Consider the following 18,135-nt stretch of genomic DNA (forward strand, 5'->3'; position numbering starts at 1 on the left):
TCTTGTATGTTTATAGTGTATTGGAAATGCACTGAATAGTTTAGCTAGTCCTTTACCTACTGCAAAAGTTTCCTTATTGAAAAAGGCATTGAAAAACATTTTATACTTTTTTTTTAATTAGAGTAACAGTTTTCGCCATTGTGAGTAGAAGTATGAACTTGGTTTTCTTTTTTTCTTAGTTTGAAATGGTCAAAGCTGAAGCTAAGCCAAATGTAATTAAGTATTAGTGGACATTGAAGTGTTACTTCTAGTGTTTTGTGGTTTTAAAATACAGCGCTAGATAGGGTTTTGGATTGGGGGGAGTTTTGGGTTTGAGGGGGTTTTTTTAAACCTCAGGCATAAGATTTGTTTTGTTTGTTTAGATAACTTTTATAACTGTGGCTTGACATTTATACTAATTTCTTTTATCCATGTCAGCCTGTTTAAAGCATTTAAAAAAAAAAAACAAAAGAAAGAAAATTGATCCAGACTTTCTAAGGAGCTTGATACCCAGCAGCTTCTCTTTCTCCAAGAGTTCAGGTGTCCAAAAGGGAGCTATTAGATGTATGGAAGGCCATTACTGTCAAACTTGGGTTTCTGAGTTTGTGGAAGACCCTTCGGCGGTTGTGTCTTTTTGTATTTAAGCCCTATTTTTTAGTCTATTGGGATATATATCCTAGTAACACCCAATCAACTAAGCAGAAACATTTGGAAACTTTAGAGTCTCGTGCAAGTGTTTAAAGCTGTTTGGCTTTGGAAATCTGGTTTAATGGATCTGCTAGGTGCGTCTCTGAGCATTTGTTAGGAATTGCAGAGAAGTGGTGTGTGCTCATTAGCTCTTTGCGCTCTGTATTTTTTTTTTAAGGGTCTGCTTTTTAGTTGAATTTAGTGTTTGTCAGGTCTGGAAATGCAAATCCTTGTTCTGCCCGCCAACACGGAAGAGGAGTCCCCGGTCTGCTGTTCTCAAGCTCCCCGTGAAACCATGCGCGATGCAGGATGCACCGCAAAAGAGCAGGAGGAGGGCAGGAGGAGGAGCCCGTCCCCCAGCGTGGTGGCAACTTTATGGAGATCGCGCTGGCGTTCAGCCCTGAATTACCCCCCCTAATGCTCAAGTTTGCCTCTTACCCTTGTTTTTATAGGTGGACGTTAGAGGCGCGCAAGAAGTTCACCACACGCGATGGGAGAGGGCGATTCTCCTGCACCTTCTCCGGCTTTGCTTGTTCCGCAGCAAAGCTAAATAACGCGGCGCCCTTGCGCGCGCCTGCAGCGTCGCTCGTCCCGCGCTGGGGGCGAGGAGCGGCTCGGCGGCGCCGTCCCCAGCCCCCTTCTGCCGGCGTAGGTGGAAAGATCCTATTATTTCTGCTAATTGATGCTGAAGGGCTGCGGCGTGCCTCATTTAATCAGCGCTGCGCAGCGCGCCCCAGGGAGGCAATTCATGCACGCGCTAAGGCCCAACATGGCTGGCGAGGCTTGGCCACACCACCTAACGGCTGCGTCCTTTTTTTATTCTGCTATCTGAGGACTGTTTATCTCACCAACAAAGCGCCCTGCTGCACGGAGACCCGAGGTGACGTTAACCCGTCTGTAGTTTCTCAGGACGGCAGCGGAGGAAGATTTTTTCTTTAGGATTAGACTATAGATATTAAGACTCTCCTAAGCATAAAAGCACATTTCTGCTTATCCAAAGTATAAACGCGCGAGTTGGAGTAAGTTGAAGGAGGTTAACGTGCTGTTTAGGTGTCTAGTGTCTTAAGCTTACTTCGAGGACCTCACAGGTATTAAATAAATGGGACCTCGGAGGCCCAGGTGCACCGTACTGTGGGTGCCTTTCCAAAGAATGGCTTGTAGTAGTAATAAACATATTTGCAATATCGAACTCCTCAAAACGAGGCAGGACAAGTAGATTCATTCACAGAGAATAACTAGCGTCCCTCGGGAAGAAAGCAAACACAGAACTTCGGGTTGCAAAGGGCTTGCTCCCAGATGTGAAGTTGTTGGCTGAACAAATGCCGGGATACGGGGTAATTGGGAGTCATTAGGTTTAATCAATTCCTAGCTCGGCCATATCCTAACAAAAGGCTTATTCCAAAGCCTGGTCCTCTTTGCTGCGTGCACACGTGCCCATTCTCACGTTGAGGTGTGCACGTGTGTATTTGACTTGGTTTGTATGGAGCACACGTGTTAACCGAGCAGAGTTCAGCTCAGTGAAGTACTCGGGAGCGAATCGGCAATGGTAAGGTCACCCGTGTTTCCAAAAGCAGCTGGATGCCCTCCAGGAACGCGGGCCGAAACAGCAAACCACTGCCACCATTTTTTCCCTGGGGCTGGCCATAAGGGGCAGAGGCCTCCAGGCCATCGGCTCCCACTGGTTTTAAGTGTCTTCTATTTGGATCCAGTTTTCAGAGCACATGTTAAGTAGCATTTGGACGTTGGAGGACCTGGCCAGCACCCACTTCAGTGTGTGTGGATTACAGTCCCTATCTGACAAGCTAGAAAACCGAAGATAACAAAATACCAAACAAAACAAAGCAGGATTGTCTCTGGTCAAACCCCATGAGGCCATTCGGTACCTACAGAGCCATGGCAAGGGCTTCATGACTGCCAGCCTTCATGCGCCTGAGCCACAGGTACCCTCTCTCCGTTTGCAACCGTTGGTCTGTAGCATTTCTTCATGTCAAGCCACAAGTGTCCCAAATCACGTTTGAATTAAGCAGTGTGCCCAGAACTTCACAGAAAAGCCAGAAAAAGTGCAGGGATAATAGTAAATACTTCTGCCATCTCCGCATCTTTATAGTTTTTGAGGTCTGAGTTGCAGATCTGGAAGCTCTGTGGTCTTCATGCAGCCAGTGAAGCCCAAGGACAAGTTGGTGGGAGTTGTCTATTTAAAAATAAAAGCAAGCAGGAAAAGTTTGTTTGAAACAAACAAACAAAAAAGTTGCCTAAACTCTAGAAGAGGTCACAGGCTGTCTTCTGGAAAGAAGAATTTATGGAATCAAGACCAATTCCTGAAGGCCTGCCCCATTGGCCCTTTTTAGGGAGCTAGATGCCCCAGGACGCTGCTTGATGAGCTGCAAAACTCATTGCCTTCAGTTTGTCTGTAATTACTCACCTTTGCCCAACGGTCTTAGAAGTTGCCCTCTCCAAGGGCTCTTTTACAGTGCCCATGTCACATGAGCTGGGTGCGTCTCGGCACTCTGCAGGAGGGAGTCTGTCTAGCGCTACTGGCAGATGCAGCAGTGGGGGGGCAAAATAGGATTTACGGGTCTTGGAAGCAGAAATTGTCCCATTTCAAGAGCTGTCAGACATGATAGGGTCGAGTCACACTTGTAGGGCGCTATGGGTGAAAAGTTTGCCTTGCTGCTTCTCTGTAATGGTTCAACAGGATTGTGTGGTTGCTGAATCGGCACGGTATTTTTAAGGCTGGATCAAAGATTACGTGCAAACAGTTTGAAATGACTTTCGTATAATGTTATGTGCAGAGCTGAACAAAGCTTGACGGCTGTCATGAGTAACACAACCCTTGCTAAAACAGCAGATCACTGAGACAAGAGCCTAATTTTATAGAAAGCACCCCTATCTGAAAAATGTGACGTGCAATGCGTTGAGAGTGTCCGCGTACTGCTTTGCAGGGCTGTGCTCCCTTTCCAGCTGTACACAAGGAATGTGCAAGCAAAGAAGCTGCATTAACTAATAGAAACCAGGACTAGGGGCATTTTTCAAAGCGGCTTGAGCAAGTGTTGAGCCTAGAATTGTTGATCTCCTGGGTCTGAGTTCAGTGCAGGCTACAGCACAAGTTCGACACCCTGCAAGACGAAGAAGTCTTCGTCCTGGCCACGGCTTCTGCAAGCCGTGAGCTCTGGAGGTCATGGACAATGCCCGGGAAATCTTTACTCATTTTCTGGCTGCAAATAGTCCTAGCTGAGAAATGAATGAACAACGGCAAGTGTTTTGTCTTACCTGGTTCACCTGAGTCCCCCTTTTTTAAATATCTAGATAGCGACGTTGCAAGGTACCTCCTAAACGTCGGAGCTCCTACGTTTCAAATATGCTTTGAAACACAAAGCTGGCATGAAACAGCTAAAAAAGTTGCAAGATTATCTTGGAGAAAGTGACAGGTAAAAGGGGTGAAGGAGAAAAATGGGAGAGATTGCGGTTATCGCCACGATAATCACCTTCTGATTATCGGTGGGGAAACGGGCTCATCCAGCCCTCCTTCCTGGCTGCAGCAATTGCCAGTGCGTCTCCCTGAGGAAATGCAGAGAGTTTTACCGCAATGCAACTTTGCAGTTGTGCACACTGTTCGTTCGCCATAAAAAATTGCAATGAGATTTTGAACCATATAGAAAGAAATACAAGCAGTTTGATTAAACAAGCAACTGCGTGTCCATCAAGCAAACCCAGGAACTGCTTTATTTGCAAATGCGTAGTAGCATGACTAAGCACTGCAGCCAAAGTTTTGGTGGAAAAAGGAAGCAATTTTTTCATTTCTACATCATTGCAAGAGTGAAAATCATCTCACCTGACTGGCGTGTGACTTCCTAGGGCTGAGCTGATACGTGTGTTTAGGTGGTGTGTGGTTCTTCTGCGGTATATGGAGATTTTCAAGTAGCCGTTAAATATTTTTGCAGCGAAATTCGGCAGCTGCTGTGGCCTCTGTTCTACCTGAGCAGTAGTTCCTGCTCTAAAAAAATAAATATCAGTATGGGCCATTGTAGTGCTTGCCACAGCTATATAGAAGCGCATCGTTCTTTCCTCCTAACAAATCAATCTGGTAGATTCCTGGGCCTTAAATGGTATATTTGAACTAGATATCCGAGCGAGTGGGCGCCACGCAAGCGATGCATCAGATCGCAGATGACGCAATTGAAAGTAGCTTCCTCGCAAGCGCTCAAGAAATCATTTTAAAGCTTCGTCTTAAAAACCCCATCTTGGCCTCTGAGAGCCGAGACTTTCATGGCTTGTCGCTTCGTGCTTTCTTCCCGCGGTAACTGTTGGGAGGAACGGCCGTGTTGCGCCGCAGTTCAACGTGGTAACAGTTACGGTGTTGTTTTGGAGGACTGTGAAAACCCCCTTTTGCCAGGTGGTAGGGGGTGGCTTACCCCGCTCGTCCGGACCGAGGGTTGGAACATGCACATCAGTTTGCCCAGCGAAGGTAGGAGTTTCATCTTGGCAGTCGAAATCCTAGGAATTAAAGAGCTTGGATGCGACCAGAAATGGTGCTTCTCTTCCACGCCGACGTTCTGCTCAGGATGGTCCCGTTAAATAGTTAAAATAAGTATTTCTTACAGCTTTTGATTGGAAACCTTTCAGGTTTTTTGTAGGGATGCACGTGCAGTTAGCAACTAGAGCTTACGTTACACTAGCTTGTGAAGCAGCGAGTGAACCCGGACTGGATAGACTGAATATTCTGGGATATAAGTCAATGACAAATCAGGCACGTAATGACCTCCAGTGCCTGTTAAGGCCTGGTTTGTAGGTAACACAAATTTATAGTCGCTATGTAATTTTGAAGGCAGTCAGGGTAGGATGGCTAAGCGGGGCCCTGACGTTCGCACGGCCATCCATCACCCTACTGGAGGCTGCACTCGGCGCCGTCCAAAGCTCGGGAACGACGACGATATTGTGTTCTCCAAGACAGCGGAGCACCACAAGGATGCAGGCAGGAGCCTAACGGATGCTCAGAGACACGCCAGGATGTATCGGGACCTCGGCATCGCTGCGAAAAAGTCCATTTGTTTGGAAAGAAGAAAAAGGCATGACACTGAGCACATTAGGCTGGATTCTTTCATCAATAGGTTAATGGAAAACCGGGCGGCGAGTTCCCTTCCCGCTTATACGTCCGTTCTCCGGCGTGCGATTAAAGTATGAAAAATGCGAGCAGACCGGGAAAGGGTCTTTATATACTGGAGAGGCTCTCCCTTTTCTGAGGGGTGCCAAACCTCCATTTTTGCCTATTTATATGTAAATTTTTGTCAGGAAAAGCAAGTTTTCCGCTGGGAAATTGAGCCTCTCTAGTTGTCGCTACCTGCTGGGACTTGTTAAACGTTTCTTAAACCTGAAGGTTTTGCAAATTGGAGGATGCGCACGATGAAGACGTGCTTAATGTTGATGGGCTTTAGTTTTTAGACTGATCTAACTTAGGTGACGCCATATATTTTAATTTCCGTAAGATGCATTCTGAAGTAAAGACTTTGCTTGGATCAGCAGGTCTCCGTTTTTCCTTTGAGTGTAAAGCTTTAGAGGCTGCAGATCGCTTTATTAAAACAATATATAGCTTAACCTCGCAGGCTGTTTAGGTATTTCTCTTCAGCTGCAGTTTAATAACTCTTTTAGAGCAGCGTTGCTGTCTGTGTGGTTTGAAGGCCTTTCTCCACGTCCACGAGGATGACGTTAAGCAGGCAGCTTTGTGCGGACGGGGCAAGAGAGGAGTTCGGGGTTAAAACCAGACTTGGCGCAGGTGCCCGTCACCTCCTGGAACCGCAAACTCCCTGATGTTTCGTGGCCGGTACCCACGGGTAGCAAACAAGTGCTTTTTCCAGGCTTCAATCTCGAGCTGAAAACGGAGCTTTTTGTTAAGCATCTGAATGACTTCACGTCGCTGACCCTTTTCAGTGGAAGCAGCCCTTTGATCTGAGTTTTCGGGGACGTTTTAAAAAAAAAGTTCCATCGTGTATTTAGAAAGAAAATTTAAAAAAAAAAAAGTTGTGTCACCTTGTCTGTCCCATCGCGTGATGTTCGTGTCATCCTAAAGGATGAGGGGCCTCTGTGCTGCGGGAGCAGCTGCTTTACCCCGGACTTACCCTTGCGTTTCTTCCCAACAGACTCTGCGCTGAATCGTAGCGGGAGACTCTTCGGTTTTAAAACGTATTTTCGGAACGAATCACTCTTACCGAGTCTGGGCAGATGCGCGGTTCCCTCGCCAGACGGGGCGAGCGGCGACGGCCCCGGATAACTAAGACGGGACATTGCTGCTGTTCCCGTGCAAGCCGTGTTGGATGCCAGCAGCATCACGGCGTAGGGACTTGGATGTCTCAAGAAAGGAAAGTGCATCCTGTCTGATGAAGCTTAGTCTAAGCGTATTGAATTTACTTCTTGTGCTGTGAATGCACTTTTGAGGCAAAGCATGTAGATTTTCAAGACCGTAAAGACTTAGTTTCACCTAACGAGTGCAGTATTCGAGTGCCTTTGAACGCTATTTTCTGCTGATTGTAATAGAGCAACTCGGAGAATCAAAGTTTGCTGCAATTCTAGTAAAGCGATGGTGGTGTCTCTTATATAAAGAATACGCGCTTTTGTTTTCCAAACAAGCGTTTCCTTTGCAGTGATTTGCCTGGGAGGAGGGTGGGCAGCACGACCGTAATTTGCAGGGCATCACCCGTCCCCTTGAGGCCCTTCGAAATAATTAAATAATGCCGCAAAGCTCAACGCTGCAAATACTGTCCGTTGCTGTTCTGATGATTTAAGCCCGTTACGTCCTTGCCTGAATTTCTAAAGTCATCATAACTCCAGGCATCCAGTGGGTAAATACGGCCTTTTGGGGAAAAGGCAACTCTTGCCTGCCTGGCTTTCGCTGTTAATTAAGCAGCGTTTTATGGGAGTTGTTTTGTGTCTAACTGTGTGTCCCGTATGCAAAAAAACTTTGTGCTTTCTCAGTCCTACTGGTCTGGTTTTGTCTATTCCAATAGCAGCTCCATTAATAACCTTGTGCACGTTCGTCGTGTTTTAGAGACTTAAATACGGTCCGTGTTGCCTGTGGATTGGAGAGGTTCTGTGTGCGTTTTCAGTGCATAGCTCTCCCGGTCTAACCGGCTCGTGCTCATATTTTACTTCTCATGCTATTTTGACGTTTCTTTCCCCCCCCCCTTTTTTTTTTCCCTTTTCGTTATTTTTATTCTATTCTCTTTTTTTTCTCTCCCCCTTCTGCTCTCTGGACGCAGCCAAACGCAAAGCGTGGAAACTAAACCGTGTTGGTAGCCTGCGAAATATATACAGCAGCAGCAGCACCAACACCGAAGGTAACAAACCCACACGTTTTAGCTGAACGCCTCCCCCCCCCCCATCCCCTTTCTCGTAACCCCCTTTTTCCGAAAATTGTCCTCGTTGTGGCTCTCCCGTAGCCGATGCGGGAACGAAAATCAAATTTGCCCAAAGCATGCGTGTTTTCGTCTCGTGTTTGCGGAGTCATTCCCGTGGTCTTTTCATCTTTCTGTTTGTGCGTTTTATTTTGCCATTTGTGTTCCTTTCAGCTTACTTAAATTTTGACCTTTCCCTCTAGTCGTGGAGTGGCGATGTTTAAATTACTTCGGGAACCCATTTTCTTCTTTTATTTATTTAATTTTTTTTTCCTTTATTTTATTTTCCCTTTATACATGTGGGCACTCAATGTAATATTTCCCAAGTTATTACAGTTTTTAAAAGTGTTAGTACCAGGTGTAATGATCTGTAGCCAAATACAATAGTGTGTGCCGTGACATTTAAGTAACAGTCTTAATTTGTTTTGCGAAAGCGTTCTCCATAATGCTCTTTGCAGCTCTAATCCAAAGGCGAGACAGTGCCGGGTCATTTGCATGTGCTACTCTTCCTTGTAAATTCTGTATATTGTTGTATTTCTAAAGGTCACCCGGTGCCAAAGTTCACAAATTGACTTGCTTTTTTTTTTTTTTTTTTCCCTCGCCGAAGACAGCCGTCATGGCTTTTGTATAATAGCAGATTGAATTTTTTTTTTTTCCTTCCGCCACCTTCATTTGAACAACACAATTATAAACTTCCTTCTTTTTTTCTTTTTTCCTTTTTTTTGTTTTTTGTTATTACGAATGTCAAAGGTGAGAATTGCTTGGAAGCCAGGCAAGGAGAAAAAGCCTCCGCCATCCTCTCCACCAGCATATGAGAAGAGGGGAGAGAGTGCGAAATATGGAATGCAAAATAGGTCACAACTCAGTAATCTCAGTATAATGGGGGGGGGGAGGATTTTTTTTTTCACTTAAGTGCGAACCAAATGGGTCAAGTAATCACAAGCGCATGCCCTAACACTAATTGACTTATTTTGGAATGATTATAACTGTAATATTTTTCTTAATGTCACTGTTTTCTGGGCTGTTGATTTTAGTGATTGCCAAGCAGTGGCATTAAATCTCCTGTAAATTTTAAATTGCATGCTATTTCTGTAAACAAGTCCCTATGTTCACATCCTGATCATTAACCTTTGGTGATTTATATCACCGTCCTTTTTTGCACAATTACTGCTGTACTGCTGTCGGATGCCTCGCTCTCGCTGCCAAATAAAGTGCGTCAGGGAAACAAAAGTGCAATTTTACTGCAGCTTGTTAAGGAAGCGTTTTTAATTATGATTTTGTTTTATTTCTCGTTGTAAGTGTAAAATTGCTACCTTTTCGAGCAACAGCAGCAAAATTCTGGTTTGATCTTTTTCTTCTCTTTTCGAGCACTGAGGGCAAAACATGAAATGAGAGAGATGATGATTATTGGAATAAGTTTGCTCAGTTTTTTTTCCATTTAAAAGAAAACTAACTAGATACTTTTAATAATATGCAATTCTGTATTTTTCATCTCCTAGCCAGATTTTTTTTTTTCTTCCCATCAGATGCAGGGGCGTGTTTGTTACAAGTTTACTCATTGAGAAGCTTGTGGCTTTGTATCTACTTGTTAGTACAATTTTAACAGTGAAACAAGTATCAAGAATTGCCTTATATATATATATATATATATATATATATATATATATAAAAACAGTAAAGCTCCCATTTTTAGGGTATGTGTAGTTTGAAGAGTCTTTTACCATATTGATCAAACTAAGCGTCAAAGGCAAGTGGAGTGAACGCACCTGTCTTTGTATGGGAACGTGTCCCTGAAAGCCATGGTGGAAGAGTTTTGACAAGTATCACCAGGATGAAATTCTGTGCCTAAATTGGACAAAATGGTCTTTCTTGGAAGTATTAGCCCTACTAAAGGTCCGGTGTCCTCCATAATTTTGCATCCTCGAGCCCGTACATTAAGCCTTCGTATGGTGGCTGGAATCGCGAGATTGGCAAATGTAGAGTTAATGAGCAGTGTAAGTACTAAAAGCCACATGTTTAGATAATTATGCCTTCAAAAAAGGGAATGGTGATAGGAAATGACAGTCCAGAATAACAGATCTGCTTTAGTCTTGAGCACATGCTTGCTGAATTGCATTTATGCCTTTCTGCAGAACAGAACTATTCCTGTTGGTGCAGTCTTGGTTTTTTTGAAAGCTTGGGCTATAGAAAACAGCCCCTTGGTTACTTTTTAATTCTGGTCCTATTATTTAGGTATTTCGCATGCTTCCAGGTAGCAAAATCTCCACTTAAGAGGCAGAAAACAGTTGCTGTGGTTGTTAGGTGCTTCTCACAAGGGGATTTCTGCACGGGCCTCCCTTGGGGGGGTCTCCTCCTGTCATAGCAGGGTGGTCGAATACAGGATTGTTCTTCCTATGTCAACAGAAGTTGCAGCACGGTATGGAGAAGCATCTTGCTAAAATTAAGTGACTGCTCTGGATGCTGTGGTTAAACATTTGTAAAGATCTTAAATCCTCATTTTTTCCCACTCTTTGTGGTTATGTGCGTGACATCAGAGCTGCAAAGTTCTCCTGGAGAACCTTTCTTCTGCACGTTCATGGCCTCCAGGACTACCTCTCCTTTAAAAGGTAGCGATGCCTTTGCTGTCCTGATGCTGCGCCTATGCCGAAAGGTAGCGGTGGGTGACCAGAGCAGACCGAGGGGTGGCTGAGCAGCTTGCCAAAGGTACGTGCTGCCCCGACGACTAGCCCTGGTCAGCTGGAGATAGCGTCTCACGATACCTCTCCGGTAAGAAAGCTCTTCAGCTTTGAAACCCCGGGAATTTTAATAGCAAACTGCAGGCTCAAAACATGTCCATGTTTTTTAAAAAAGTGTTAGGAAACATCTAATGCACGTCCAGACTTACGCACTGAATTTAAAAATGACTTTGTGGGCTTCTTCCAACCATCCTTGTCTCGGCATCCAAATAAAACAACAAGTAGGTGCGGCGGGGGGAGCCGAGTCCCCTGAGCTGGGAACAAGCCCTTCATCTGCTGTCTGTCATTCCCGGGAAGTGGTATAAAACAGTGCTATGGAAAAAATCTTCCAGTGGAACGCAACCTTTACCGAGAGCTGTGGGCAACCGATAGCAGAGCTATATTGTCCTGATAGGGTTGATTTTCAAAACTAATTAGATTTAGACACTGGGTTTGGAAAGGGGAGAGAAGTATTAGCATAGTCATGCCCAGTGGGACATGGCACAAATATTTCCTTAATTGAGGCGGCTAATAAACATACTTATCTTCCAAGTTACGGGGATAATTTACTCCGAGTGGCAAAAGGTAATGATAGTTAACATTATCTAGTACATGAATAACACGCGTCTTCGTTGTAAACAAATTGTAGATTGTAAACATGTAGTGTTTATTGCCAGGGCACCTCAGCAGCTTTTCATTATCATCCTTTTGAAAAGATTAAGGGTCATTAAGGAAGGGTGCTTGAGCGGAAGCGCGTTTTGAGGGATGAAGGGGGAGCTTAAATAGGTCTCCGTGTTACTTCAGGCGTGCTTGAATAGGTTTCAAGCTGTAACCTCAACTCGGGGAGATGCTTGATGGCCGTTTGAAATACGTCACCGCATCTTTTGGTTCTGCACTCGGCTCGTGGTCTCGGGAAAATGCACCTCGCGTTGGCGGCGCCATCCGTCAGGAATTCCTCACCATCCGTGAGGAGTCGCTTAATCCTAGCACGTCTTCGGCACGCACCTATGCAATAGTTTTTCCGTTTAAACGCAAGCTTTTGGGGCGGTTTGTGCCTGGAGAGCGCCTGGCAGAAGGATGCCCCCGTCTTACGTTGACCTCAAACTACGCCGGCAGTCACCCGCCGTCGCTGGAAGGTGTCAGCGGCTGTTCATGCAGTTCTGGATAGTGAGGATAAAAGACGCGGGAGGTGCAAATACTCAGAAAAGGTAACGGTGGAAGAAATATGTGCGGCGTAAGCAGTGGTACCATGAAGCCCCTTGGAAATGGTGGTAGTGATGATTTACATGCTATTATATACAACGGACTGCGTTTTGCTGAAACTTGGGGATTGCATGTCCACCTCCACTGGTCCTCTGGGGGGAAAAAAAAAATCTCTCTTGTTTTGGCTTCCATAGCATCCTGATCTCACAATTTCAGCTCTTCTCCCATCTTAGCCACCCCTTCCCACTTAAAAAACAAAACAAAACAAAAAAAACCCTAAACAAACAACATCATCATTTCTTAGGCAGCTTCTGTTGATAATAACTTCCAAATGTAAATCAGTTGCAGCTGTTTGTTAGCGCTTTAACCCTTTGTCTGCTCTGCTTCCAGGAAATAATTGATGACTGATTGGCCCATTAACCTTTTACCCAAAAAAAAAAAAAGGGGAAAAAAAAAAAGTTTGACAGCCTGGACTTGTGTAATGAGGAGGGATTCCTGGGGAAATCGGCTTGATGGCGGAGTCGCTTGCCCCCGCGGATGCAAAATTAGCCCCCTGGGACCTCGTCTGCATGGAAACTGGACACAATTAGTGTAATATCCGGTGTTATTAATGTAGTTGGGAGTAATTGGGCAGGTTGATTTCGACAGGTTGATGGTGCTAAAATACTATTATAGTGGACCTTTCTGTGAATAACTGTTAAACACGGAAGCCTGTTTAATAAAATTTTGTGATTGGGCTCGTAGGGGTTTAAACAGCACGACCTGTAATTTTACTGGAGAGTGAAAACCAAGCGCTTTTGTCCTGCCGCCTGGGTTTTTCCGCTTGTGTACGCGGTGCTTACGGATTTGCACTTTAGCTACCCACGCTGCACCCACTGTCTTTTGAGGCATCGCTTTGTGGGTGACGTGCAGTAGGCTCTGCTCTTCGGTTTCCAAACTGCGCTTGCAAAATATTTTTTCGTCACGTTTAAGCAGAAAGCGTATTGCTGAGGTCTTCAGCTAGTGCACTTGCTCCTCAGCTGAGCTTTCAGGAAAGAAATCTAGAGCTCCAGCAGCTAAAAAGGAATGCCAGGCGCTACGTTCTTCATGTCTCGTCAGCGATGGCCAAGTTTTCAGCTAGATTCTTGATGGCATTAAAACATCCTTCCAGCCTAGGCTTTCAACATGCTGCAGCTCTTTGAACCCATAGGAGGGCAGGGCATATTGGGACATACTCATCAACCTGTGACGTGGATTTTCCACCCCTGAACTGCAAAGGATGCGAGTCTTTCCCAGCCCACGGCTATTGCACTTAGTGTTGGGGAGCTTCCCAGGAGAGCGGCCAAGGTGGCAGCTTGTCACAGCGTCGTCTGGTCACAGCAAGAAAGGTCAGGAGGTTAGACAAGAGAGCCTTTCCCCTGGGAAAAGGATACTTTGCGTCTAAAAGGAGGGCCATGGGAATGGCTGAAGGTGTGTTTCTTGGATTGCGCTCTAGCCTTACTAGCTGGTTGCGTGTCTTGTGCAGTAGACCTTCCATAAGCAGAAGAATAGCATTAATGTAACATTTCGGGGTGGGGGGAAAACTTGCAGAGGTGCTGTTGTGAGCATGCTGTTTCAAGCTTGCTTTTAAAAGGTGAATGCCAAATAATGCCATGTAAAACGGGTTGGATTGCAGAATTTATTTCTGATGGCCGAATCCTATCCCCTTCTTGGCCAAGAGAAACCAATTTCATGGATGCAATCAGGATTATTGGCAGAGGGAAGACAGGAGAATTCAGTTACGCTGTCTCTTGATTTTATATGCCACCACCGCACCAAGTCACCCGGCACGACCGTAATGCCGTACCGTCGCTTGGGGTGTATTTAGGTGCATTCGTCCTCCTCCCCCTAATAGGCAGCCCCCAAACGCTGCCTTGGCTCCTTCAGCTCTAGCAACGTGTTTTGGGCTTGCGTGGGAGCAGTACGGCGTACAGCCAGCGGGCTAGTGGAGAGAGGTACAGCCAAGACGCACAGCCATCCGGAGCAGAGCTGCAGATGGAGAAGGGCAGGATGCTTCGAGAAAGGAGGGAGAAGGACCTGAGATGTAGAAAAAGGAATGAAAATAAAAAGGGCCTTTGTTACTGCGTATCATAGCATCCCTCGCCCATACTAATATATATGTCTCAGCAGCACCGGCGCTGAGTAACTGCCATGAAAATCTTTGAGCTTAGCATTTATGTTTTATTTACTGTTCCTGCTTATGCAGTTCTTCCTTCTGATGCATACTTTACCGAAAACTTTGCAGTCTTCTGTGTGCTCGCTTCTAATCTCCCCGCTTGCGTAGAGGGGAACCTTGTTTGGACAGATGGAAGCGTTTGCAGCCAATTTATATAGAAGGTTTTTCTGAACCGGTGGATTTGGTGACTGGGCATTTGGAAATCCTCCTTTAGCAAGACTTCAGAAGTGCAAAGATGTATCGCTTAGCCATTAAAAAGGCTAAGAATGATGAATTTCCTAAATTGGACCCGCTCTACGGGAGGCTGCTACAAGTGGGATTTAGTTTTTCTTCTTCTCTCATCTTGCCAGTGTTCCCTCTTCTTTGTCAGGGCGCTCCTCCTTCAACAAGACTTTCTGGAGGTGCTTCAGCTTTTATTCAAGATAACTGCGTTTTTCCTAGAGGGCAGCACGCAGGGCTGAAAGCAATTTCCTTTATTGTTAACACTCTATTTTAGTCAGCCTTGCATCTTTTTCCTAAATTCATGAAGCTCCATTGGGTAATTGTGGCTTTTCCCATGACTTAACCATAGCATTTTGCATAATGACTCTATGTGTTGGTTGTTTTTTTTTTTTTAAGCACTATATTGCTGTAACATAAAAGTAGTTAAGCAGTTGTAAAGTTGTACAGTTGCACTGTTTCTCTTCTTTTTTCTTTCCCCACTTACCCACACACTTTTTTTTTTTTAATAAGACTGCTGCTTGAGGTGTCCCCATTCCCCTTGAAATAACCTTCGCCTTCGGGTTTATTCTCAGCTCAAGGTGCAAGGTAACCTCCTACTATGTTTTGAAAGTTCATTAAAGCTCAGTCTAATTACCTGCTGCTATTAGCAAGCTGACCTCCACGGGCTTCAGTGGGACTCTGGAGATTTACACCAGCGTGGGCGTTGGCCTTTCTAGCCTGGAGTTTGTCGAAGAAAACCAGTCGCCCCATCGGTTGAGCAAATGACTTCCAGTGCGCAGCGCTACCGTCTTTAAAGCAAGGGCTAGATTTGTCACTTATCCTTGCATGCTTATGGATGAAAGGGTAATGCAAGAGTTTCGTGACTCTGAATGTATAATAAGTCATTAGTAGATGAGTGAATGTAAATGCCCTTTCTAAAGCCCATTATGGCTGATGTTCACCAGAACTTTGTGCTCTATTATTCTCTTCCTTTCATGCTTCATGCCTGCCCTTCCTAATTCCACTTTCTCAGCTTCCTTGATTTTTTTTTTTTTAATTTGACTTTGGTGTCCCATGTGTAGTTAATAAAGTGTGCGCCCGTTTAGTTCAGTTTTGCTGCAGTTTTCATACGCTGCGGTCCTCTGGCCTGAATACTTATCCTTGCGCTCTAGTGGCCCTAAGGATATTTCACTGACCCCTTCTGCTAGCTTCTCGGATTGTTTTCTCATCTCCCGTGTCGGACGTGAAAGTTGAACAGGTTGAAGTGATGTTTATTCTGTATTATAACCCACTATATTTATGCTGTAGAAAAGAAAATGTACATATTGGTCTTCATATGTTGCGTCCATACATGTACACACATGCTTGAAGAAATAGGGTAATTTTTCAAACCGTTGTGTCAGCTCTTTATACTCCTTTCATCTCTTATTTTGGGGGATACTTTGTTTTTTCTGGCATGTAGGTCTTACCACCGCAGGCTTAAGTCTAAATAGTGTTTGATAGCCACTTTGTGGTTAGAGAAATGGAGACACACACACACAGAGGAATTTTCCCTATTTACCAAAAACAGTACTTTATCTATATCAAATAACATTTTGAAGGGAAAAGCAATGCATCAACATGTTTTCTGATGCATCATGCAACTTTGGTGTCTTTGGATGTATTTAGCCTCAAAACCTCAGATGTCCACACCTGTATTTGCTTGTTGCATTGCAGAAGGGCTCATCAGATAAGATCACATTTAGGCCTAGCTATTGATATCCTTAACTTTACATTTTCTTCCTATTTTTTTTTTTCCCCCAGAACAAGAAGAAAACTTTGAGTTTATCATTGTCTCTCTCACCGGCCAGACTTGGCACTTTGAAGCTACCACGTATGAAGAAAGAGATGCATGGGTACAAGCCATAGAGAGTCAGATCTTGGCCAGTTTACAGTCGTGTGAGAGCAGTAAGAACAAGGTACGGTACACAGAGTACTGAAAATAAGTAATGGGACATCGGTCACTAAAAGGCAAACAAAATCACTAGCCCTGTTTTAAAAACCTGCACTCCTAGAGATATGCATGAGCTAGGCACAGGTCAGAGCAGTATTAACCAGCTGCGTACATATGTCAGATATCTCAAGAAAACTGGTACTCTAACCTGTTTTGCAATTTGGTTTTACAGCAATTGAATAAATCATTTATTTTGGGTTAGAGGTCTGCAGAGGAGCCTTGAAGGAAAGCCTGTCTTGGGGGGGAGTGGAGGCAGATCCAAAAAACAACTCCTTTACTAGTCAAATCTCTAGTTAAAAATGGTTGAGCTCCTGCATGGCAAAGTTTAATTAAACGTTCTGGTTGGCCTAATAATAAATGTGCAGTAATGTTCATCCGCATGACTCTGTGACGATGTAATACAACTCAAGAGAAATCAAAAATAAGCTATTGCCTTTGTGTCTACTGTTTTACGAAACCTGCGTGCAATTTTTCTTTTCTTTAATTACACTGAATCAATTCTTTATGGTTTTGTGCTTTAACTAATATAACGGAAAACTAATCAAGAAATGGTTCATCAAATCTTTTTTGGGGGAAAGAGGAAAATGGCCTAAGAGGAACGGGCTGCCTTCTTTGCTATATTTTCATATTATGACGGAAATAACTTTTTCTCCTTTCCTATCAAAATAAATGTTTAAAATCTGACACTTCTTCAGCCATTGCTCATTTTTGGAGGGGCAGGAAAACAACTGATTCTGCAGGCTCTGGATTTGCAAACACTTCATAACTAGAGAGCAAGGTGTCGAGTGGTAAGGGAGGGAGAGAAATGGGGAGTAATTGTTCAGACCTGTAAATCCTTCAACACCATCCACCGAAGAAATGCCTTTAATCATTTCATACTGCTAGGAAGGAGAATTTGAAATTTTTGAAATGAATGCCTGCGTTCATTGCCTCTTTGCCAGAGTAGTTCAGACACCGGTAATTATCATCATCATCATAATATAATTTACTTCCCATTTTGTTTAAAGAAATTAATATATTGTTCTGAAATGGGGAAGAATCGCTGCCTATTTTTTTTGTGCCTTACTTCTATGGAATTACATGTTCTAATGTGCATATGTTAAAACCCAGAACTGCGTATATACATTAGAACGTGCTGCTAAGGCAGCATGACAGAGGAAATTTGTACCCTAACACCTATATTAAAAAAAAAAAAAAAAAAAATTACAGAGGATGAAGAGTGGCTGGTAATATTTACTACCCAATACCTATAGAAAAGATTGGACTTTGCATACGTTAAATATCCTTTTAAAAAGGACACACCATCTACAAGATTATGCTTGTACAAGGAGCTTTGTTGGTTATATGCTTAACCTGCTACAGTGCTCAGAGAGGTTTTCTCTGTAAAATATTGCTGACATCCAAAAACATGGCAGAAGAACTAATCGGAGTAGCGTAAGTGTGTGTCCTTTTGATAGATTGGGAGTGTGTATCTCCACGTTGCCATACTTAAGTCCTGGTCCTCATCCTGCTTAAACCAATTAATTGTAAGGAGTCCGTAATTTGGTACAGCTAGCTAACAATTTTCTTCTCTGAAAGCTTACCAGGTGGTTTAGTTGGGTAGAGCTGAACTACTTGTACCTACTGACGGTCTCTCCAGGTCCAAGGAAAGGTCACTGGCAGGTCTTCATGGAGAGAATTTAAATGGGAGCTATCTGATTCGGTCTGACCTTTTGATGATAAAAGGCTTTCACTTTCTTTTGCAAACCACCCCTTAGTCTTCATTAGCAAAAGCACCTG

The 18,135-nt window shown here is 44.2% G+C and overlaps 1 protein-coding gene across 7 annotated transcripts in view; it reads left to right on the forward strand.

Moving 5' to 3' along the window:
- Positions 1–18,135, forward strand: part of AGAP1 (ArfGAP with GTPase domain, ankyrin repeat and PH domain 1) — a 386,106-nt gene that overhangs the window by 324,560 nt on the left and 43,411 nt on the right. For all 7 annotated transcript variants that reach the window (XM_026087248.1, XM_026087283.1, XM_026087275.1 and 4 more), the window contains one exon: positions 16,167–16,321. In XM_026087248.1, the coding sequence (XP_025943033.1) occupies positions 16,167–16,321 (155 nt within the window). The remainder of the gene's footprint in view (positions 1–16,166; positions 16,322–18,135) is intronic.

Source organism: Apteryx rowi, unplaced genomic scaffold (genome assembly GCF_003343035.1).
Source record: "Apteryx rowi isolate R43461 unplaced genomic scaffold, aptRow1 scaffold_12, whole genome shotgun sequence".
Taxonomy (NCBI): Eukaryota; Metazoa; Chordata; class Aves; order Apterygiformes; family Apterygidae; genus Apteryx; species Apteryx rowi.